The sequence below is a fragment of the Emys orbicularis genome, chromosome 19 (assembly GCF_028017835.1).
Source record: "Emys orbicularis isolate rEmyOrb1 chromosome 19, rEmyOrb1.hap1, whole genome shotgun sequence".
Classification (NCBI taxonomy): domain Eukaryota; kingdom Metazoa; phylum Chordata; order Testudines; family Emydidae; genus Emys; species Emys orbicularis.
In genome coordinates, this window is record NC_088701.1 from 3,578,043 (window position 1) to 3,602,585 (window position 24,543).

Consider the following 24,543-nt stretch of genomic DNA (forward strand, 5'->3'; position numbering starts at 1 on the left):
GAGTAGGGTCTAAACCCTGGTGACTTGAACTCGGAATAGTTCCTTCTTGGAGAAAATCGTTCTTTTTTTTCTTCTTCTTCCTCTTTCGCTTTCACTTTTTTCTTCTCTCTTTTTTCTCTCTTTCTTCGCTCTCCTCTTTCTTTGTAACTTCCACACTCTCCCCCCCCCTGGACTCAGCTTTTGTGCCTCCATGGCACCAGTCCACATCCCCCCCCCCCCCCCCCGCACCATCTCTCCAATGGAGGAGAGCAGGCAGGCACAGGTATTTTGTAACACCACCTTTGGCTCCCCGGACAAAGCAGGAGGGCGGGAAGGGGACAAGACACCTTTGTCTGGCTCCCTGCGGGGCGTGCCGCCCAGGTCAGGGCCTGGCCACAGGTGTAAGTGCCGGGAGGCCTGAATTTCTCCCCTAGCAAACAGCGTATTTTGGCTTTCTTGTGCGTTGTGTGCAAGGGAAGGATTGGAGCCTAGGGATTGCCGTACCCTGCTCTACTGGGCTGCGGCTAGGTTTGGGATTGGGGGCGGGGGGGAGACGGGGAAATGACAGCCGTCGCCCCCCACCTCGGCCCTCCCCCACAATCCCTGCTCTCGCTTCCTTGGCAGCCTGCTCGGGAGCTGGAAAGCTGGCAGCAGGGCCTGGGCCTGCCTGCGGGCGTCGGGGATAGAGCCGCGGCGGGTTAGCCAGTGTGCCGGGCCCGCTCTACCTGTCACCGGAGCTCTGCCAGGCCAGCGGGTGCGGGGTAGGGATGCTGCGGTACTACGGCGACAGCGGCCGTGTAAGTGCTGGATGGATAGATGGGGGGGGGGGCATTGGGAGGTTGGGACCGAGCCCCCCAGTTTGGATAAAAGAGCTGCCATTTCAGCTAGCGTTGCCTCTGCTCTGCGCCCCCTCGAATGCCTGGATTTACAGCCGGGTGCTGCCTGGGGGCGCAGCCAGAAAAGCCCAAAAATCGGGGCAATTTTTTCTCTCTCCCCCCAATTTGTTTCTTTTAATTTTCTCTCCTCTCTCTCTCCCCCCCCCCCCCCCCTCGGGTGTATTCTTCTCTCCTCCACTTTCTCAATCTTCCTGTTTCTTTTCTCTTTTCAACCCCCTCCTCTGGCTGTTTCTTTCCCTTCCCTTCCCTCCCCCTTCTTTTCTCCCATTCCTCCTCTCTCATCCCTTTTTCCTCGTCTTTCGCGGGTGCCCCTTCTCCCCTCACCTTCTCCTGCTTTCACAGGCGGCTTTTCCGTTCGATGCAGCTGAGCGTGCAGTACAGACAATAAATAGTCCTGCCTCGAAAAGAGGCGATGTCGGGAGGGATCGTCTTTAAAAGAGACTAGCTTGGCATTGGAGGGGACTTTAAAAATATCGGAACTTTGCACACACACACACACACCCCCATCTCCCTCAAAAATAAGATTTGGTTTTTTTTGCTTCATAGGATTTTTTAAAAAAGTAAATCGGACCCTTTAGGGAACTGGTCTGTGTGCTAATATTGGCAAGTCACTTTGCCACCCATGATAGTGTCTTTACACGCTGGGGTCGGGGGTAAGGAGTTAAGTCAGTCGGCATCTGAATTTTTTTTGTTTGGAAAAAGTAATCGTCCAGCTTGGCAGGGGAGAGGGTCCGATCGGGTAGCCGCAGAAAACGGTCAGCGGCTGTCGGATTGGGCCCTCGATTAGGATGCAAAAAATCTTTAACGTGATGGTGTTTTTATGTGCGGTTGGGGATGGGCGGGTTTGAAATTGACGATTCCGCTGCTTAGAAAAAAGTATCCGTGGCTTTAATCCGAACCTTGTGTGTGTGGTGGTGGGGGGGGGGCAGATTTGGAACGAAATCTTCTTCTGTCCTTTTTTATAAATAGACGGAGAGAGAGAATGCGGGAACGAGAGACACGGAAAGAGAGAACAGCTGCTTTTTCCAAGGCCTTGTGGGACTGCCTTTTTTTTTTTTTGGTTGTCGGGGTGGGGGTGGGGGGGGCGGTGAAGAACGGAGTTTTTTATTTATTTAGCAATATTCTGCCAGGCTTCCGCACGCCAAATATCCACCGCCCGAGAAAAAAAAAACGAATCGCGGCTGGACTTTGCTTATTCATTAGATATAAACTTGTCGATTTGGCAAATTGTTTTCAGTCTCTTAACTGCACAGTCTCTCTGTGCCACCGGCCCCCCTCCCCATACAACCCCCCCAGTTTCTGCTCCGCCAATCCCCCCCACCCCCCGCCTCCCTTTCGCTTTGATGCAGCCATTGGCTGGTCTGGAAATGTGTCTCCTTGCCAAATACGTGGATCCTTCCTCTCTCTTTCGCTCTTTCTGTTTTTTCCCCCCCCTCTTCTGCTGGCATTGGCACAGGCAAATGGTTGGGGACCGAGCATGAAAGGAGCGAGCGAGAGAGTTTAGGAGGAAAAAGGGAAAAAAAGGGGGGGGGAAGGGAGGAAAACAACAACAAAACCCCCCAAAACCAAAACAAAACCCAGCCCAAAAGCCTGAGCACTTTGGGTTTTGCCAGCGGCTTGAGCGCAGTCGATTCCAGCACGGCGTCCGTCCCTTCCCCTAGGCCTGCGTTCGCCCTCCGCCCGGGCGGAGGGACCGACAGCTAACTTGGCCTCTTTGCGCCTTTGCCAGCGCTGAAAAGCCCTCTTCCCCCCCACCCCACCCCACCCCACCCACCCCCCCGCCTGCCGCTCCTCTCCCTCTCCCTGGGTTTTTTCTTCCTTCCTTCCTCTGTTTGTTTGTTTAATTTTTTTTTCTATAGGGGCCGTTCTGTGAATTTCTGATTTATTTATTTTGGACCTGCTGCGGGGGAGGGGGGGGTTTCTCCGGTAGATTATTGGGGTGCTAGATCCATCGTGCACTGTGTCCCACACCTCCATTGTCAGCCTCCTTCCTTCCTGTATTTCTGTCCCTCCTGCCCCCCCATTTTTTAAAATTCTACATTCCCTCCGCCATTGAGAACTCAACCAACCAAGCCCCCCATTCTCCCCTCCCTTCCTCCTCCCTTTAAAATTTCTACCTTCCCTCCTCCTTGTCCCCTCCTCCCCCTCCATCTCACAGCCCCCACCTCTTTTTCCCTCCCCCCCTCACCCCGCAACTCTTGAGTCCAGAATTTCCGAATCGGGTGCTGAGCGTTGCCGGAATGAGACGGAGTAATGGTAATTATTTTGCTTTTTGTCAGGTTTTGTTTGAGGGGAGGCAGCTTTAGGAAGAGCAGATCTTCCAAATAACACCCCCCCACACACACCTGCTGGCAAAGAGGTTAACCCGAGAATTGGGGTATGGGGGGGGGCACCCAAGGATGGGGCCGGAGGCCAATTTTGTCTTTAACCCCAGTCTTGCCAAGGCAAACTTTATTGTGGTTATTAGTGAAAAAGTAGCGAAACCTCGAGTTTCTAGTGCTGATGGTGAATTTTCTTTGGCCTTTGTGAAATTTATTTTGCAGCTGGGGAGGGGAAGGCAGAAGATGGAAAAGATTTAAAAAATGAACACCCACCACTGTCCCAACTGAGGTGGATTCTCTTCCGGGCTGGTCTTGTGTTGTGTGGCTCTGAACTCGGTTCTCCGCGCCGGCTCTGTTCTCGGGATCGGCCGACGCGACTGGTCGGGAAGGTTGTGGTTTTAAAAAAAAAAATGCATTCCTCTGTTTTCTCGTTCTAACCTTCCCCCCCCCTTTTGTCTCGTTCCCTCTTTTCACCCTCTTCCACCTCCCCCCAGGATGAATTCCACCCTTTCATCGAAGCTCTCCTCCCTCATGTGCGTGCCTTCTCCTACACATGGTTCAACCTGCAAGCTCGGAAGCGAAAGTACTTCAAGAAGCACGAGAAGCGGATGTCCAAGGACGAGGAGCGCGCCGTGAAGGACGAGCTGTTGGGGGAAAAACCGGAGATCAAGCAGAAATGGGCATCGCGGTTACTGGCCAAACTCCGCAAAGACATCCGTCCCGAGTTCCGGGAGGATTTTGTCCTGACCATCACCGGTAAGAAAGCCCCCTGCTGCGTCCTCTCCAACCCGGACCAGAAGGGCAAAATCCGCAGGATTGACTGCCTGAGGCAGGCCGACAAGGTTTGGAGACTGGATCTTGTAATGGTCATCTTATTCAAAGGGATCCCGCTCGAAAGTACTGACGGGGAGCGGTTGTACAAATCGCCACAGTGCTCCAACCCCGGCCTCTGCGTCCAGCCGCACCACATTGGAGTCACAATTAAAGAACTGGATCTTTACTTGGCGTATTTTGTTCACACTCCTGGTAAGTCCAATGACCCCCACCCCCTTAACAGCCATCCCCCATCACTGCTGCTTGTTTTGAGATTGAATTGTTCAAGGGATCGAGCTGTTTCTTTCTCTCTCTCTTTTTTTTTAATTCCCTCCTTGAACCTTTGTCTCCGTAATTAACAAATTGGCCTCTGTTGTTTATCGTGCAAATGTACCCTCGGCATCAGCACCCTCAAGAGTCTGGGCAATCTGGGGTGGTTGGTAGCTTGCCCTCGTCTTCATACGCACGATCCCTGGTGAAAAGCCCCCTGTTTTGCACGGGGGTGTGTGCTTGTGCACACGTGCCTGTGAAATGCCCACAACTGTGCAAACGGCAACTTAAAAAAAAAAAAAAAAAAAAAACGGGAAGAGAAAGGACTCAGGATGTGGGAGGGAAAGCAACGCAATTTCATTCAGAGGGGATTTTTCCTTTCCCTTTCGCTTTGATGGTCACCGAGAACCCGTCTGGATTTTGTTGGTTTCTTTTGTCGGCTGGGTTTTGGGGGTTTGTGCCGATGGCATGTGAACCGCAGAACATATAACTCGGCAGCGCTGGGCACTTTTTCACTGTGTGGCGGTGGAAATAATCCTGCAATTTCAGTGGGCACTGTCCCAGGCAGGAAGCCGGTTCTCTCTCTCTTGGAGGGTTAGTTACTCGGTTCTTTTCAAACCCTCTTGTCATTTGTTCCTACCCCAGACACTTGTACGTCTTTCAGATTTTCCCCTCTGTCTCCGTTTTATTATATTTTTTTTTTTTTGAAAGTGGGTGTTTCTTTGGGGGCGGGATGGTTTGTTTTTCAGTTCCTCCTTTTGCGATTTTTTTGTTTTGTTTTGTTTTCTTTCCAATTGAAACAGAAGTGCCTGGTTCATTTTTAGCCTTTGCCCAGATACGCCCAATTTGCTGCAGTCTTTGAAATCCAAACTGGTTGGTGGAGTGTGATTCTGTGTTTACATTTTGCTCAACTAACTTGTAATGAAGAGGTCGACCAGAATTTCCTCCTCCTCTTTCTCTTACTTCTCTCCTATTTCCCTCTCTCTTTCCTTCTGTGACTTTCCCTCTTTCTATTTTTCTTTCTCTTCTGTTTTTCTCTGTCTTTCTTTCTCTGACCTTTTCTCTCTTTCCTCTTGTCTCTCTCTGTCTTTTCCTCCTCTCTTTCCTTGTCTTCTTTCCTTGGGTCCCAGCATCCAAACTTCCCCAGCTCTCTCTCGCTGTCTCGTCTTCAGAGAGCAGAAAGGGACACAGGCAGACCTGAGCAGGATCCGGTCTTTAGCCCTGCTGGTTCTTAGCAAATTTGCAAGCTCCTGTCTCCCGAGTGGTTTGTATTTATATCCCCCGTGATCTGATCTTGCCAGGATGCCGTTTCCCCCTGGTTTGGGTGCGTGCGCCAGGACAGCGTCTGTGTGCTCGGGGTTGGTAGGACCGCAAGCTCGCTGACACGCCACTCAGGGCATGGAGAGGGCAGGCTGCCAGCCGTCCCTTGCACACGGCTTGGGTGGGTTTAAAAAAAGAACAAACCCGCAAAATGAAATGAAAAAGGGAAAGGTCAGGCTTGTAGATCCGCACACGCAACCGCCCCGCACACGCGTGTGCATGCACACTAACGCTCAACACGCGCATGCACGCACAGAGCATTGACATACAAACAGACGCTCACGCGCAGAACCCCAGCGGGCACATGGAACCAACGCACACACAACCCAGTGCACACAGAACCCCAATACACACGGAACCCAGCGCACACGGAACCCCAACACACATGCATACGGAACCCAGCGCACATGGAACCCCAATAAACGCTCAGACGGAACCCAGCACACACAGAACCCAATGCACACGGAACCCCAATACACACGGAACCCAGTGCACACGGAACCCCAACACACATGCACACAGAACCCCAATAAATGCGCACACGGAACCCCAATACACACGCACACGGAACCCAATACACACGGAACCCAGCGCAGACAGGACCCCAATACACACGCACACACGGAACCCAGCGCACACAGGACCCCAATACATGCGCACACGGAACCCAGCGCACACAGGACCCCAACACATGCACATGTGTGCACACACACAGGACCCCAATTCCCCAGACTCATGCATTTCCCCCCTCCAGTACTGCCACACCCCCTCATCTCCCCAGCGCCCACGAGTGCTCCCTCAGTGATGTCTGGGCATTGCCCGCTCAGCCCCGGCACTCCCTTCCCAGCGCCCATGGCTTCCCCCTCAGTGATGTCTGGGCATTGCCCGCTCAGCCCCGGCACTCCCTTCCCAGCGCCCATGGCTTCCCCCTCAGTGATGTCTGGGCATTGCCCGCTCAGCCCCGGCACTCCCTTCCCAGCGCCCATGGCTTCCCCCTCAGTGATGTCTGGGCATTGCCCGCTCAGCCCCGGCACTCCCTTCCCAGCGCCCACGGGTGCAGACCTGGCAAACAAAACCTGCTGAGCGACATGGTGGAGGCTGGGCTCATTTAGCGCCTACCTGCTGTGGGGCACCGGGTGTGTTGGGCATGGGGGGAGCTGGCAGTGCCAACCCCATGGGCCCTAACCCGGGGGGATCAGGCCTGTGTCCCTCCACCCCTCGTTTCACAGCCCAGGGAGCAGGCTTTCTGTTTGCCCCTCCCCACCCGGCCCGCGGAGGCTGCGGGGCCAGGAGCTGGGCTGACCCGCCTGTGGCGTGTGGGAACTGTGGGACTGGTCTCTCTTCGGGGGGCAGAAGGGGGTTGGGGGCACCAGCGCCTCTCTTCTACCGCCTGGGGGAGGGGCCCATTAGTCTAGCAGGCCAGGATCTCCGGGATGCGGATTGTCTTGAGTTGCCCCCCTCTGGCCCCCTGCCCACGGGACGCCAGCCCCGGGCACCCGAGGAAGGGATTTCCCCACAGCAAGGCTCAGGCTGAAGCGGGGCCCCATCCCCTCGGGCTACTGGCCCCCCGGTGCGCTCCCTCCACCCCCTGTGCCTCTGGATTAGGCATTACCCGCCCCCCTGAGGCAAAGCCCCGGCCTCTGTAACCCGCACGGGATCTGGCTGCCGGTGCCCCGTGCTGCGCCGCGGGGGACGAGAGCGGATGGTGCCTCGTGCCCAAGCATCTTGGCAGCTGTTAAAATGCCGTCGCGAATGGTGGGGGCTCCCGGTAGAGCGCGTGACGTCCAGCCCCCGCCGGCCATGTTCGCCCGCTGCGCCGACGCTGAGTAGGGACAGCAGCGCCAGTGGGTGCAGCTGGGGGCCTCTGCCCCTGTGGGGGCGCAGCCGTCCGGGTGGGGCAGGGGCCCCTGAGCGTTTCTAAGGTAAATTGACCCTACACCTTCCCCCCCGAGGTTTCATGGTCAGTAGCAGAAGACAGGATCTACCCTGTCACAGCCCTCTCTCTCTATCCCCAATCGCCCCACTCTCTGTAGATCCCAATTCACACCCTTCTATATCTTCCCCATTCACACCCCCAGCCCCTCCTGAGTTCACACCTCTCCCCTCATTCTAGCTCTGTCTGCGCCTGTTCACACTTGCCTCTCTCTCCAGTCACACTCCCTCTAGGCTCAAATCACACCCCTCTCCAGCCCTGTCCTCCATTCACACCCCTCTTGCTCTGTCTGTCTCTGTTCACACCTGCCTCTCTCTCCATTCACACCCCTCTTTTTAGCTCTGTCCACCCCCCCCCCCCCCCCGTCTCTCTCTCAGTACCAGCAGTTTGATAACAGGGCTCTTCACTCAGGGTGGGTGTGAGAAGATCCCGGTGCTGGCGGTTGAAGCAGACTGGACAGGAGGTGCAGGTATCTCAGCGGGAGGCACGACTCCCCCAGCCCCCCCCCCGGGAAATGGTCACTCCGAGACGGGATCGGGCAGGTATCACCTCGGGCCAATCTATGGCCCGGGGTGTCCAGGGGCTCAGATTAGATTCACAGCAGGGCTTTCTGGCCTTAAAATCTACCTGTCCCTCCCTCCTCTGGGGCTGTGTTGGACTTGACTTGGACTCCTGGGTTCCCCTCAGGTGTCCCGTGATGCTTCACTTGCTGTGTTCTCTGGCCTTGTAGAACGAGCTGGTGAATGGGTTTGGTCTAGCAGCTTTGTTCGCTCTGCAGGGGTCTTGGGAGACGGGTTCCCCCCTTGTGTCCGACTCTGGGATAGGGGGATGGGGGCCCTGGTTCGCCCCCCCCCCCCAGCAGAATTGGCCTCTGGCTGAGGGAGGTGTTGCTTCAGAACTGCAGCCCCCAGCCCCAGTTCGGTGAGCTGCTGAGCTGTGCTCTGGGAGGAGAGTGGGGTCTAGTGGTCAGAGCGGGGAGGCAGGGCTGGGAGTCAGGACGCCTGGGTTCCCACCCTGCCACTGACGCGCTGCATAGCCTCGGGCAAATCACTTCAGCTCTGTGCTCACCTTCGGCTTAGAACAATGGAGACACCAATGTAACCGAGGCCTCCCCTGCTGCGTGCCCAGAGCTGGGGGGTGCAGGGCCTGGTGCCCTCGCTGCGTGGCCAGAGCTCAGGGGGGCGCAGTGCCCCTGCGCCCTCGCTGCGTGGCCAGAGCTCGGGGGGGCACAGTGTCCCTGACGCCCTCGCTGCGTGCCCAGAGCTCTGGGGGCGGCGGTGCCCCAGGTGCCGTCGCTGCGTGCCCAGAGCTCTGGGGGCGGCGGTGCCCCAGGTGCCCTCGCTGCGTGCCCAGAGCTCTGGGGGCGGCGGTGCCCCAGGTGCCCTCGCTGCGTGCCCAGAGCTCTGGGGGGGCGGTGCCCCAGGTGCCCCCGCTGCATGCCCAGAGCTCTGGGGGCGGTGGTGTCCTCGCTGCATGCCCAGAGCTCTGGGGGCGGCGGTGCCCTTGCTGTGTGCCTAGAGCTTGGGGGTGCAGGGCCTGGTGCCCTCGCTGCGTGCCCAGAGCTCGGGGGGGCGCAGTGCCCCTGACGCCCTCGCTGCCTGCCCAGAGCTCTGGGGGCGGCGGTGCCCCAGGTGCCCTCGCGTGCCCAGAGCTCAAGGGGGCGCAGTGCCCCTGGCGCCCTCGCTGTGTGCCCAGAGCTCTGGGGGCGGCAGTGCCCCAGGTGCCCTCGCTGCGTGCCCAGAGCTCTGGGGGGGCGGTGCCCCAGGTGCCCTCGCTGCGTGCCCAGAGCTCTGGGGCCGGCGGTGCCCTCGCTGCATGCCCAGAGCTCTGGGGGCGGCGGTGCCCCCGCTGCGTGCCCAGAGCTCAGGGGGGCGCAGTGCCCCGGCGCCCTCGCTGCGTGCCCAGAGCTCTGGGGGGGCCCGTCCTGCTGTCATTATTTAGCTCTCCAACAGCCCATCCCTGGGGTGCAGCGTCACGCGCCTGCCAGTCGAATTCTTACAGGGCGGGGTGGGGTGGGGAGAACCATTAGCCAGGGATTTTGGGCACCTGGCCCATCCCCCTCCCGGCAAATTCTTCCCCACCCCCACCTGCCATCCCAGGTGCCAGTTTCTGGGAAAGCCGCTGGCGCGCGGCTCAGCCCGTCGGGGCTTGCCGGGCGCCATGGTGCAAAGTGCTGGGCGGCGCCGGCGCCGAGCTCGGAGCCCCTCTGTGCCCAGGGCATGGCGCCCGCCCCGGGGCCTTCCTGCTTCCTGGGCTGGCAGGGGGGGGATCCCCTTCCGCAGCCGGGGGGAGCCCTGGATCCTGGCTAGCTTGTTTCTCGGGTGGGGTCCGCGCCGCCCTCCCGCCTGGCTCCCAGCACCCGTCGGCGCGTCCCCCGCTGCCCGCAGCTGCCGCTTGCCTCGGACAGGGCACCGGGCGCTTGGCGTGGGAATTGCCTGGCGTTTCCTTCCCCTCCCCGCCAGCCCCTCGCTACCAGGCCCCCTCCCCTGCCGCTTGATGTACTAACCAGGCAGTACCCCCCACTCCGGGTTACAGACGGGCACCGAGAGGCTAAGGGACTTGCCCAGGGTCACCCAGGAAGGGGGTGGCAGAGCAGGGAATTGAGCTCAGGCATCCCAGGCTAGTGCTCTAACCACTGAGCCACCCTTCCTCCCTCCTGCGTTCCCATCTGCCCTTGGGCCCGGCCCTGCATGCCTGGCTCCTCTGCTAGCCCCAGGGCACGGGCTGGGAGCCCCACTCGCTCCTGGGAGCCGCTAGGGAGCCAGATGCCAACCCCTTCTCCCAGCATGAAACCAGAGTCGCCCTAACTGCCGCGGAGTGACTCCAGATTAACTCCCGTGTCAGTCATAGCAGAGTCTGGCGGAGCACCGGGCACAGCTAGGGGCCGCTGCCCAGCGCAGGGCGGGCAGAGTCTGGCAGCGCACCGGGCACAGCTAGGGGCTGCTGCCCAGCGCAGGGCGGGCAGAGTCTGGCAGGGCACCGGGCACAGCTAGGAGCTGCTGCCCAGCGCAGGGCGGGCAGAGTCTGGCAGGGCACCGGGCACAGCTAGGGGCTGCTGCCCAGTTGGGTTGTGCCCTGGCAAGATCTGGCTGCAGCTCTCAGTACGATGGTCCCCAGGCCTGACCGCTATGTGTGATGCGCCAGCTGCCCGGCCAGGGCTCGGCTGCTTTCCCTGCCTAGGTGCCCACTTTGAAAGGTCCTTTCACAGGCCCCGGCCGTGTCAACACTGCGCCACAAAAGCCGTCTTTTATTCCTTGTTTGTTTTCATTTCCCAAGGCAGGCGGGAGGCCGGCTGTGCCGGGGGAGCCCTCCCAGCGCGAGACAGGGCTCTGCCCCTCCCCATTTGCCCCGGGGGGGGGGGTTATCCCTCCTATTCCTCGCCCCCGGGTTGGCCGTCCAGCCGGTTGGACCAGCGCCTCTCTCCGGGCCTCGCTGGGCTGGAGGGGGGGGGGGCTGGGTTTAGGATGGAGGGGGGCAGCGGGAATCAACGGGCCCGGGGGTAAGGGGGGAGCTTTGCAGCTGCGGCTCAGCGTCCTGCGCCGGAAGTGTGGGGATCCGGGTTTTCCGGGTCGGGAGAGCGGGTTCCGTCACCCGCCGGAGCGAACTAACCCAGTCGCTTCCTTCGTTTGCGCCGCGTCCGTGAAATTAACCATAAGGATCGCGGCCTCTAACCTCCGCTAACCAACCGGCACGAAAGCCCCAGGCCAGCTCAGTGAGATCAGAGGCAGTTCCAGCCGCCCAGGGGGGGTGAAGAGCCAGGCCCACGTGCCAGCCACTGGCGTTGGTTTGGAGTCTCACCCTGTGGGGTTTGTTTGGGGGCCAATGGCCGCGCTCCTGGGCAGAACGCCCCCAGGCCTGTCGCTGGGAAGTGCGGCTAGGCTGTCGGCGGGGGGGGGGGGGAATCTAGCCCCGGGGGCGGAACAGAGAAGTGAGTTTGACTTTCTCAAGCCCCCAGGGGTCCCAGTTTGATGTTGTCCCGCCGGCCGGGTCTGTCACTGTTCAGCTGCCCGAGGACCCCCCCTTGTGCCGGCCGTGTCCTGTGGCCAGGGACTCGGCACCTGATTGTTCCGGGGCTCTGAGTCTGGGCGTCCCCGCTGGGTGTGAACGGCCGGCATCTCCACAAGTCTTGTCCCTTGATCCCAGGCCTTCTAGCCGCCGGGGCTCCAGACCCGCTGCCCATGGGTTCGAGGTGACCCCAGGATGTGGGGGAACTAACCTCCCCTCCACGGTCCCCACATGAGAAGTGGATCATCTCTGTGTGTCCCAGCTATGCTCCTGGGAGACTCGCTGCCTAGGTAACCATCCCTCCAGCTGTGCCCGTTCATACGGGGGCCAGCCCCGGCGTAAATAAAACGCCGCCCGGGGGAACTCCACTTTGCCCACCATCGGGGAGCTGTATGTCAGGGTGGCTGCGGGCGGCCTGCGTAATGGCCAGGCTTGGGGAGCGGAGATGCCAACGCACCCTTCTACCAGCCAGCCATGACTCTGTACCCAGCGTGGGACGCGGCATGACGCCACCACGGCCCCAGGGACACCCTGTCCCGACCCCCTGGCTCCCGGCGTAACGTTCCTGGCGCGGCCTGGCCAGTGTCCACAGAGCCCCCTGGAAAACGAACGGCAAGCGGCTGCCTTGGCCTGACGGTTTGGGATTCTGTAGTTGGGTGCCGGGAAGGAGGCGTTTCAATCCGGTGCCTGGCACCGGGCATCTTTAAAGGTAGCGCGGGGGCTCTCGGCGGAGACGCTGCCGCCATCTTGTGATACCCAGGGCAGAGGCAGCTTGGGGAAAAGCGCCTTCTGATTTCGGACCCCGATCCAGCCCCCCCCCCCGACCCACTTTCCACAGCCGGTGCTCTCGGCCTGTGCCCCTGGCCGCGGCGCAGGCAGACGAGTGGGGCTCCGCTTGTCGGTTTTGAAATGACCAGTTTGCAGCGCCTCAAGAAACGTGGAACTTGGTGAACGCTGCATTAGCGTGGCCGCCTTGGAGATGGTGACGAGAACCGCCCGGGGGAACCAAACAGCCTTTGGTGTGTTCGGGGGGCTCATTAGAACCGCGCTGCTTAGAACAGAGGTTGCAGTTTTGGTAACGAAACCCAATAATCGGTGCTCAGCCCAAAGTGGCAGCCCGGCTGGGGCGGAGCCATCTACTGCTATTCAGAGGGGAGGGAGTGGTGTCTGTTGGGTAGAGCAGGGGGCTATGGAGTCAGGACTCCTGGCTTCTCTCCCCGCTCTGGGAGGAGGGGGGTTCTGAGGGGGGGGGGCTGAGGAGCAGGGAGGGGGCTGGGATTCAGGACTCCTGGGTTCTCTCCCTGCTCTGGAAGTGGGGTGGGGCTGAGAAGGGGGTGGGGGGTGGGAGTCAGGACTCCTGGGTCCTCTCCCGGATCTGGCAGTGGGGGGGAAATACTAGGCTTTTTCCTGCTGTGTCACTGACTTGCTCAGTGACTGTGGTGGGGTCAGTCCCCTGCTGGGGGGGCCGGGAGGGTTAATTGTGGAGCGTCTGGGGACTGGGGAGAACAGGGGCCTTGGAAGGAAGGGGCAGGCGCCCCCCTGTCCCCTGCGGCCTGGCAGCAATACAGCCTGAGAGGCAGGGCAGGGAATTGCCCTTCTGGGGATCGCTGTCCTGCCCCGTGTCTCGGCAGGGTGGGGCCGGGCCGCAGGCCAGCATGGCACTCGCTTGCCACGGCGCTGAGCCCGGTACAGAATGCAGCCGGCGCAGCTGGCCCGGGCGCCCTGCTCTCCATCGCGTGGCCGTCAGCCCTGCGTGGGGGGCTTGGCTGCCCGTGACCCAGCATCTCTCCTCCCGCAGCCGCAGCTTCGGGCCCACCCGTCCGTTGCCCTTGTGCAGGGAGATCTCCTCCTACCAACTCTGAGCTGACCCCGGCGGCTGGCTTCAGCCTCCGGGAATGTTACTGGGAAAAGGGACCAGACCCGGGATGCCAATGGACCCGCACCCCAGGACCTGTGGTTTGTGTTGAGAACATCTGGTTAAGTTTTACTGAGCTCTCCCTACTGTTTGTGCTCTGCCCGTTCCCCTTCTGGGGAGGCAGCGAAATCCGGGGAGGGGGAATGGGGAGGGATCCAACGGGTCCCACCCAGGGGGTTCCCAGGGCTCCGTGTCCCCAACCCCCTCAGTTGCTTGGAGAAACCAAACGACCTGTTATGGGCTCATTCCCCTTCCCCCATCGCTGATCCTTTGACTCAATTCTAGATTCTAATGAGAAAACGGGACGAAGCTGCAGAATTCAGATCCTAAGCCCAAGCCTCTGGTTCATGGGCTGAGGTTGGGGGGTGCCCAGATCCGGGCCCACTAATCCATGCTGCTTCCAGAAGCTTTTCTGCTTCGCCTTTCGCCCGGCTGTTGGCTCTGGAAGCTTTGGGGCCGTGGCGGAGAGACGCTGAACCGGATTCTCCAAAGGGCCGATGAGGACAGAGGCGCGTTTGATCTTAGCAAATCAAAGTCTGGCTTGGTCCCTTTTAATGTCCAGTGGGGTATTTACTCAGAAATTAGCGTTGATCGTGGGTTGGGTCTGCAGCTCCATCCCCATCAGCCCTTCCGAGAAACCCCCTTGTCCCCGATTGCCCCTTCTCGCACGCAGGAACCAATGAGTCAGAAACGAGCGGTAATATTTATTAAACATGAACGCGCTTTCCCAGTGGCTTGCAGCTTGTTGGAGCTGGTGTGGGTCTCTTGACTGGGGGCAGAATTAAAGAGATACAAACTTCCTTCCCTTTTTTGTTCTCATTGGCACTGATGTAACATCGTCCTATTTTAATGTCTTCCTGGTTTGTTCTCCTGCACTTTGCGACACGTGCAAATTGGATAGCAGCGTCCGTCCAGATCTGTGCAGGCGTAGCTCATCAGGACTGGCCCCAGTACGGATCGTTATAGGACTTGCATTGATTCCCGCCTTTAGATTGACCAAATATGCCCCTCCAGATTCTCCAGGTGCCAGTGACATGACTTCAAAATGCATCCAAAGTGCTGCAATTTTAGATAATCCAGCAGAAATCCCTCTCCGGCTCAGCTGCAATTACCCCATAAATTTCAAATGCCTGGGGAAACTGATCCATGCTACTAACATGAGCAGTGTTATTATTGCATTAATAGAATTACCTGGGGGGTTGGTTTCTATTAATTATATTTGACACAAATTAGATTAATTGTGGTTTGATTTTTTGTCCTGCTCTCTATCCCTAACCGCTTGCTTTATTCTTTCCTGAATCCAAGCTAGTTTTCTTTTCTTGTTTAATTATGTTAACGAAAATATCGAAGTCGGGTCGCTGGATTTGAGAGCTCCTGGGGGCATGAGAGGAATGGGTTGCGGCCGTGTGGGCGCTTGCCACTGTGGCTTACAACTAGACTTGGAAGGATTTGACTTTTATCAGCAAGTGTCGGTAAGCGTCGATTTCGCAGAAAAAATGTTTCTATCGACGATCCTCGAAATTGGCAGCAAGGCCAAGTATGAGGACGGCTGCGTGAGAACATATGAAAGTTTTCTTTAAGGATATTTACTTTGGAGATGTGGATTATGATGATGACAGTTTGTGTTTTAACGGTTAGAAAGCTTTAACTCTTTGAATCTTAGCATCTCCTGTCATTATATAATTATTGATTGGGCTTCCCCCCCGATTGTCCCCCCTGATTTCCCACAACTCTGAAAATTTAAATGGATGAAAATACAAAAAGAAAAATGCTAAAACTCGTAATTTTGCACAACTGTGAACATTTAACTTGATAAAAAATAGAAAAAAGGCTTAAAAATAAACATTCATATTCTATCGAAAATGATACAAAAAACTGAATTCTGCCAAGCCTATTTATAACCAATGCTGATAAATCATTAGCGGGTGGAATGTACTTCTGGATACGTGGAAAGCAAGCGCCGCTGAGATCAGGAGGGGAGAGCCGGAGACTGGGCCCCAAACTCCTGTGTCCTCTGCACCAAGTGATCAAAAGTCATGAGTCAGGCCCACAAAAACTAACAAGATGTTTAAAACCAGTCCTGGCTGGCCATGATTCTGGAAGATCTGCCGAAGCCCCAGCCCCAGCGGCCGGGCTCCCCAGCAGAAAATTGTGAGATTGGCGTTAAAATCATGAGATTTCTTTACAAATAATTAAGTGGAGGGGTTTTTTCTTTCCCTTTGGGGTTGGGCCTTTACAGCTGCAGCCAATTCACATTTTCAAGCTTGTCTCTGCACTGACAAGGCCTAGAAACATCTGTTTTTTGTTAGATGAAAGCCGAGAGCCTCACTTTATCCCAGGACTCCAGGAGCTGGGGATTTAAAAACACCCACCCAGTATAGCGAGATCATTGGCAACACCGCAGCTAGAAGTGACAGGCTCAATGTGGGTCCTGTCTGCCCCTTACAATCGATGATGTTAAGAAATAATAAATCGGGGGTTCCCTTTGTTTGCTCTCCGACCAAGTTGGGACTGGGTGAACTTTTCCCAAGTCCTGTTCCCGGCACTGCCACTGGCCTGCTGGGTGACCTTGGGCAAGTCACTTTGCCCTCCTGTGCCTCAGTTTCCCCACTGTACAATGGGGACCATGCTGCTTTGTAACGCGCATAGAGATTGCCAGGTGAAAAGTGCTAGATAAGAGCTAGGGAATTAATAGTCTTGTTATAGTTTACTTGTCATGAAAGCTTTGATTCTCACATCACCACGTGACTCCAGCAGCTGGGGCTTTTAGAGAAACACCAGCCAGGGCAAGACTCACAATACAATCGCGAGAGGTGGCTGCCCTGAGATTCTATTTGTATCCCTGATTCTTCAGCCGGCTGTGGGGGCTGTGTTATCACCGCGTGAATTTCCAAGAAAAAGGACAAAAACGACAGAGTCTTTAAAAGGCCCAGCCAGCACTTGGGAGCAGGCAGCTAAATTTAAAAATCCATCAAATTGTAAAAATAGCCAAGGGAGCCTTGTTTTTCTTTGCAGTGCCAGGAGACGGGAATTTGCCTGGTGAGCATCGTATTTCGGGGCACTGCTGCTTCGAGCGTGCAAAGACCTGTTGGTTTAGCTTGGCCAGGGCCGGATTGTGCCCTGCTGTTTCTTTTCTGGTGATATGCCCAGGGCTGGGTCAGTGTCTCACGTAATAGGCCGTTCGGCAGCCTGCCACCACCTCTCTGTCCAGCCCTTTGCTCTTAGTTGATACCCCTTGGGCCATTCCCGGGGCTGATGAGCTGGGGGAGCAGAGTGGATTGCCCCAACCCCAGGCCACTCCCTCCCTGATAGTCCCCAAGGAGCTCTCAGCCCTGGGCTGGCCTCACTGCTGGGTTTGTTGGCTTTTCTCTCTGGAAGTAAAAATAATTAAACTTGCCTGTGCCTCAGTTTCCCCATATGTAACATGGAGGTTAACGATCCTGCCTCCGTTGTAAAGAGCTTCGAGATCTATGGCCTCAAAGCCCTAGATAAGCACTAGTTTGTGATTATGATGTGTATCCTGCAATTCCCGCATCCTCACATGACTCCGGCAGCTGGGGCTGCAAGACAATCACCAGATCTGGGGAGCCATTTGCTAAGCTCGAGAGCTGGGTGTTAACCCCTTCCTCTCCGTGCCACGGAGGGCCACAGCGCTTGCTCTCTTTTCTTGTGGGGCTGAGATGGTGACGGTGGATTGTCCCGATTTATCACCCTTGCTGTCTGCTCGCCCTAGGCGTGAACCCGAGTTAAAAGCTCCCTTGCTGCACCTTCCCTGCGGTTTTCACCTGAGTTAAGGACACCCCTTTTGCTGCAGTGGTGATCTGCCCTGAGGGTCTCCGCGTGTGCCTAGACCTGCGGGCGCTCGTCGCTGGAAGGGACCTCGAGAGATCATCTGGCCCATGGCCCCGCACCGAGGCAGGACCAAATAAACCTGTTCCTGACAGGGGTTTGTCTGCCCTGCTCTTAAAACCCTCCCCTGCCAGGGCCTCGGTCACCCGGGCAGTGCTCAGTTAGCTTTCCCGAATGTCTAACCTCCATCTCCCTCGCTGCAGATGAAGCCCAGTGCTTCTTGTCCCGCCCTCAGTGGCCATGGAGAACAATTGATCCCCGTCCTCTTTATAGCAGCCCTTCACCTATGGGCAGAGTTATCAGCCCCCCTCCATCCTCTCCAGACTAAACAAGCCCAATTCCGTCAGCTTTTCTGACCCCCGGATCCCTTTGTGGGGCTCTTCTGGGCTGTGTTTGCGTGTGCACACGGACCCTGGGTTGGGCGCATGCCACGGGTTACACCACTGCGTACATTTCAGATCACTCGTGTGAATTGCCTTCACTCCGGACTTCGCAGCTGAACTGGCTCCGCGTGGTCTTGTGCAAGGAGCACCGTGGGCTGGATCTGGGGAGGGTGGAGTTACTCCCCTGGGCATTGGCCGGGCTTTGTGGATGCTCAGATGTGTGCGGAAAAGGCCCCATTGGGGCCAGATTTCCCAGCCTCTACCGTCAGGGCTGAAGCTTCCAGAGAAGCCTGCTCCCCGTCGGCTCCTAAGCAAGGGCCGGGTTTCCCCTGGCCCGACAGCTCCTGGAGCTCACGTAATGGCTGGATTTTCCGAAGAGGCAGGGCCCAAGCTAGGCGGGTTCTGCTGGTGTGGGAGCTTGGAGCCGCTTGGCCCTCTGGCCCCACCTGAGCGGGTGATGCCCTTCTGAGCGCCAGGCCCTGGGTTTCCGTAGGGCGAACTTGGGGGCTTTGAGTGAGACCCCTGAATAAAATGGGCTGCTTTTCAGAGCATCTGCGGCTCCCGTTGCCATCAGTGGGTGCTCCCTGACGATCAGCCCATTCCATCCAGGGCTGACTTCAGCCGCTCGGTGCCACAGCGCCAGGCCTGAGCCACGCCGGCGGCATGGTGGGAGAGCAAGGGAGCTTCCATCGCCACCCTCGCGGGCGCATCTGGCTGCAGCAGGCCGGTGCTGGCAGGCAGGGTGGGACGCCTGGATGCCACTGAGGTGGCTTTGGAGTGCAGGAGCATGGCAGATTCAGGCTCTGTCTTTGCCAGGTGTACAGAAAGGCACGGCATTAATATCATCCCGAACGTAAGCCGGTCCCTAGGGATCCAGCACGTCCTACCAGGTGTAGTGCTTCCTGGGTGAGGAGTTCCATCAATCCGGGTGGGAAATGTTTGCAGGGTCAGGCTATTAGGTTCTTTAAGGTAGAACCATTCGCCTTCTAAAGTTCCAAGTATACCTTTGGGCACATACATGAATAAGCCACAATAATGCTGAGCGTGGCAAGTTAAAAATATAGCCCAGTACCCTGCCGGTATGGTCCACACGCTCCGTGGCTTTGATGCACTCAATCCGCCTACGCGCCCAGGCGGTATCAGCAGCCGCTGATCAAAACGCAGACTGCAGATATGAAATCGCCACCTGAGAAAACCATGGCAGAGAATAATGCTGGCATGCTTCTTGGGAGAATGCAATCCGGCATGAGAACGCCGGCACAATTCAAACCCACGAGTGTGGCGGTAAATGGACCAGGAATTCGATACGGTAGATCCTGCCCCTGGAATCTACTCCAGTGATATAATACAGATCACAAGTCTGAGACAAAAGCTGTGAATCATATGATATAATGCCTACCTCATGTAGTGTGTGTGTGTGTGAGAGAGAGAGAGAGAGAGAGAGAGAGAGAGAGAGAGAAATTAAAGCTGTCTGAAAAACAGAATTTTCCTTCAGCAGGAAGTTCCAAAAGTTGTTTTCGTTCTGAATCAGAATGTAAAAGTTGGACATTTGCAATTTCTTGTGGTGCAGAAAGGCCAAAAAATTTCAGTTCAGGAACATGAGAATGTTCTGGTTAAATAATGTTGAATTGTTTAATTTCGATAAGGTTTCATGTTGGTAATGTTGAAACATTATGCTACAGTATTAAATCTAATATTTTAATAGAATAGAAAAGCCAACATGACATGAAGGGAAAAAAAGTTGAAAGAAAACGTTTCAGGATTATTAAAATGAAACAAGAAAGTTGAACTGATTCGTTTTGACACTTTCTCATAAAAATGTCATTGAAATTGACATTTTCATGAAAAGTTTAGATTTCAGCAAAACTGCATCTATATATTTATTTGATTTATATATTATCTCTACATAATATAAATCTCATGTCTATAAGCTGGCCATATCTTTCGTGTTACAAAATATGTCTATAATATGGTACAAAAGTATCATCTCTCTATTAGAATGCTGCCATCATGTACTGGCATGTATTATTGATATCTTTTTTACCATCCCATAGAAATAATTTGTAACACAAAAGATATGGCCCCACTTAATGCAAAATCCTTCGCCTTTCTGGAGCATGAGGTGTCCTGTATCTAAATCTATCCACAAATCTAGCCCAGTAGGGCATGGCACAAAATTGCTGATATTCCGGATGGGAACCGCTCTGACAATGTGGCTCAATATCTCATTAGAATGCCACGAAAAGCCGCTGCGGGTTAAATGTGTATCTAGGATCGGATCTAACCTTTGCATTGGGTGTATTCGGACGGTCGGCCTTGAAACTAATGGAGTTGCTTGTGTTTAACCGGCGTGAGATAGGAATGAAACACTAGGGGCAGATTCTGATCTCGTTTCACACTAGCCTTAATCCTGGGCGATCTTCCTTGGCTTGAGTGGGGTGACACCCGATTTTCCCCATGTCAACGGAGGTGCAAAGCAGAGCTGTTGCTTCTCTGTACATCTGGCTCCCTCCTACGAGTTACGATTTTTTTGCTCTACTCCTGTAGAGATGCGATGAAAGCGGCCCCCTTAGCACGTGGGGCTGTGGTTTCTCGGCTATTGACAAAGCAGCAAGAAGAATATGGGCTATAAAAGATCCCTGCCGTTCTCTGAGCATTCCCCGATGAACCCCGGCACCCCGAAGGTGCTTCACGTAGCTGGGTGGTGACCAGGGTTAGCGCACCGGCAGTTTGTGCGGGGCCGGCCTGGTGCGTTAGCAATCAGCTGCCCTAGAGAGCTTTCTTTGGGCACAGAGAGAGGCGCTTGGACATGCCCAGCGTCAGGGTCAGGCTCCGAAGCAGCAGGTGTCGCTTTAAGAACAGGATTTGAAGCAGGGATGTGCTGGCTAAGGGGGCTGGCTCAGTAGCCCAGGGGTGGAAGCTTCCGTGTGTCTCTCAAGGGAAAGCGGAGCCGGCCCTGGCCTCGCTGCTGCAGGGATATGGCGTTTGGCTGCCTTGTCCTGCTGGGAGCTGGACTGAGATCCAGCCAACTCGGTTCACCTCCCTCCGCCCGAGACACAGGGCGACTTTCAGAAGCGCCCACCAGGGTCGGAGCTGGGCCGGCCACCTGCAGGGGAAAGTCCAGGGGGTGCGTTTCCGAGCCAGGCTTCACAAGTGCCATGCATCACCCAAGCAACGACGTCTCCTTTGGGGGAGTGTGAGGCTGGGGGTGGATGGGGGCTGAGCTGGGAGCTGTATGGAAGAGGGGGCAGTATCCCCCCGGGCACAGAGATGCCATGGAGACACATGCCCACCTAACACGCTAACATCACGTGTTCTGGCCCAGCGCTCCGCGCGCCAACGCCCGCAAAGACACCGAGACAAAAGCCGCAGGGGGGCAGAGGCGCCCCGCTCTGGCTGAGGAGCGGTGGGGTGGAGACACATGCGCAGAGTCACGCGTGCACACGGACAGCTGCTGAGACACACAACCCCCCCCCCCCCCCGTCTGGGCGTGTCTCACACACAACCCTTCCTTGCATGGGGGGAGCCAGTGCCCCCTTTGCTCCCCAGCAGCCCCCTGCTTTCCCGGGCCTGGCCCTGTGGATTTTGCTGCTTGGCTGGGCGTCAGCTCCCCTCGCAGGGCTCCCCTCAGGCCGTCTGGCTGCACGAGTGCCCCGGCGGCGCGTAGGAGCGGGGCTGTTAGCAGGTGTTCGCTGCTGCTCTTAGCGGCCGGCCCCTTTCCCAGGGCTCGCCAGCTGCCGGCAGAGGTGCGTGGCGACAACACGGCCCCCGGAGAGTTCCCGGGCAAGCAGCTGCCCCCGCCACCTGATGCGCCGTCTGCGGCCCTGGAATGCCACGGGCACCGGAGCGGACGGGCTCCCTGCTAGCTCGGCTCTCAGCGGTGCCCGCGCGAGCGTGTGTGTCGGGGCGATCTCTCCGGGGCTCGGACCTTGCCGTACCAACCACCCCTTGCTCTGAGCAGCTGGAGCATCACAAAGGGGGGGCCGGTGGGGAACCCGAGGCGCGGAGCGGGGCAGCGACTTGCCCGAGGTCACCCCGCAGGCCAGTGGCCGAGCCAAGAACAGATCTCGGGTCTCCCGAGTTCCAGTCCAGTGCTCTGTCCCCTGGGTTACGCTGCCAGGGGAGTGCCAGTACCTCCTGCCCCTCACTGCTACCTCTCCTAACCCGGCCGGGCCGAGCAGGGACACCTGAGCCCCGGCTGGGCATCAGGGTGGGGCGGCAGGTGTGCGTTGTCCTAGATCCCATCCGTTGGGCCCCCCCCCGCCAAGCACCCCAGCTCCCAGGTTTGCAGTCAGCTTGCAGAGCAGGGCAGCCAGGGAGTGTTCACGTCCTAGATACGAAGGCCAGAGATCTGCCGGAGCCGCCGGGCCCTGAGCCCGATCCAGTTTGCACTAGGAACCGGTCCACCTGCTTTGCCAGATTCCCAGGGCCGGAGAAGCCCCCACGCCCCGGCTTTCCCCGGCCCAGGAGGACAGAGCCGTGCTTAGTGGTCCAGCTGCACAGTTCTGCCGGGGCTGGCGGCGTGGGAACGGGGTTGTGGCCCAGGCTGAGTCCGGGAGGTGGCTCTCTAGTAAAGTTTGCGTTGAATTTCGGAACCTGGCATTTGTGTGGCCGCCCCAGTCCCCGGCCTGCTTGGCACCCGAAATGGGTGGGGGCGGCAGCATGCTGGGCAAGGCGCCCTGGCTCTGCTGACAAGCCAGTGCCAGCTTGGGCCCCCTGTGGCTCTGCGCGGGGCTGAGGCCACCGTGCGCTCTCCCTTTCTGAACCCACCGGCCTTGCCATCGACCTGCGCCGAGGAGGCCACGGGCAGGCACAAGGGCCGCTATTGGGCAGCCGTGCCAGGCTGGCCGCAGAGGAGCAAGGGGCAGAGAAGAGCCAGCCGCTGCAAAATGCTTCAAATGCAGAGCGGGCACAGCTGCAACCCCTCCCCCCCGGCTGGCTGTGCCCTCTGGTCAAGTGCGACTTTTTAAGGTGTTTTTTAAAATCATTTTGGAGGTGGCATTTTAATTTCTTTAAAGGCAGCATTTTAAGGTGGTATTTTTATTTAAGGTGGTATTTTTAAGGTGGTATTTTTTTCTTTTAAGGTAGTATTTTTATTTTTTTAAGGTGGCATTTTTATTCATTTAAAGAGGTATTTCAATGTGGTATATTATGTCAAGGTGCTATTTCTATCCATCTAAGGAGGTATTTTAGGGTGGTATTTTTAATTGTATAAGTGGTATACAATTTGAGGTGATATTTTATTCATTTAAGACTGTATTTTAAGATGGTATTTTATTATTTTAAGGTGGTATTTTAGTTGTTTAAGGTGGTATCTTTATTTCAGAAAGAAGCTATTTTTTTAAAGCAGTAGTTTTTTAAAGGCGGTGCTTTACATTGTATGGCAGTGACTAGTCTGGGACGGCTCCTTTGAAAACTGGAGCCTTCGTTGTTAACATGGTATTTTTATTTGTTTCGTCAGGCATGTGTAAGGTAGTGGTATTTTCTGAAGTCGGTATATTCTTAAGGCAGGTTTTATTGCTGGGCTGTTGTGGGGATGGGTGGTAACGTCCTGGCCAGGGTACGTCTGGGGAAAGAACTCGGCTCTACCGGTTTGAGTGATACAAGGGGCAATGAGAGACCCTCCTGTTTCCCGGTTGGTGCAAAACCAGCCTGGTTTGACATCGTCATTTTAGCGGGGGGGCTGCGGGTCGGGAGTGAGGGGCACTGGGATTGGGAGGGCAGGGGGCTGTGGGTCGGGAGTGAGGGGCACTGGGATTGGGAGGGCAGGGGGCTGCGGGTCGGGAGTGAGGGGCACTGGGATTGGGAGGGCAGGGGCTGTGGGTCGGGAGTGAGGGGCACTGGCAGGATTGGGAGGGCAGGGGGCTGTGGGTCGGGAGTGAGGGGCACTGGCAGGATTGGGAGGGCAGGGGGCTGCGGGTCGGGAGTGAGGGGCACTGGCAGGATTGGGAGGGCAGGGGGCTGCGGGTCGGGAGTGAGGGGCACCGGCAGGATTGGGAGGGCAGGGGGCTGCGTGGGGAGCCATGGATGGGACAGCAGGGGGCTACACCCCTGAACTCCCCCTAGTACCCGGGTTCCCTCCCCAAACCCCCCATTCCCTGGGGGAGGGGGGCTCTCACCTGGGATTCTGAGGCTCGTTCCAGACCAAAGGCCCCTGCGAGCCCCCTGGGCAGAGCCCGCTGCTGCCAGGCCAGGTGGCAGAGCAGTGGGCCGAGGGGGGGATCTGAGCAGGCTGGAACTTGCTGGGTGCCAGGGGAGGTGGATTTTGGCTTCTGCCGCTCGTCCCCTTTCGACTCGGGGCAGAAAATTCCCCTTCGTTAGCAGGTCGGCACCTGCCAAGAGGCCAGCGGGGGGGTATTTCCCGGCCACCCTGCCCAGCGCCAGGGCCCTGGCAGGCTGTTGCATGAGGAGACACAGGCGGGGCGGCTCGAGAGGGAGCGCGGGCGCGGATGGGTGCAGTGTGTGTGCAGCAGGGTGCAGGGGGCTCGCTCGGCCTGTGTGTCTGGGGAGCCCAGCTGGGGGGGGGGCAGGTTTTGCTGTGAAGGGGTTGAGGGAGGTGGGGGGAGAACAGAGGAGGCAGTGGGACGAGGGAACCAAGCTTCCCCTGACCCCACAAGGCAGCCGGCAGCCCCTGAGCCCCTCCCTGCCCCTGCTAGGAAGCAGGTCCTGAGCTGAGGCTCTGCCCAACCCCCACCGTCCATCTGGGGCCATCGGGGGGCCTCTCGCTCGGCTCCCCTGAGCAGCAGCTGCTGGGCTCCACCAGGGGCCATCTGGGAGTGCAGAGTGGTGGGCGAGGCAGGCGGCGGGGGGCACTCGGCCCTGCCCATGTGGAGAGAGGCCCCTCCCTTCAGCCCGGCGA

General features: G+C 57.4%; 1 protein-coding gene across 1 annotated transcript in view; it reads left to right on the plus strand.

The window, feature by feature from the left end:
* The window catches only part of NFIX (nuclear factor I X), a 119,359-nt gene that overhangs the window by 41,170 nt on the left and 53,646 nt on the right, over window positions 1–24,543 (plus strand). The window contains exon 2 of the mRNA XM_065419195.1: window positions 3,691–4,222. Within this exon, the coding sequence (XP_065275267.1) occupies window positions 3,691–4,222 (532 nt within the window). The remainder of the gene's footprint in view (window positions 1–3,690; window positions 4,223–24,543) is intronic.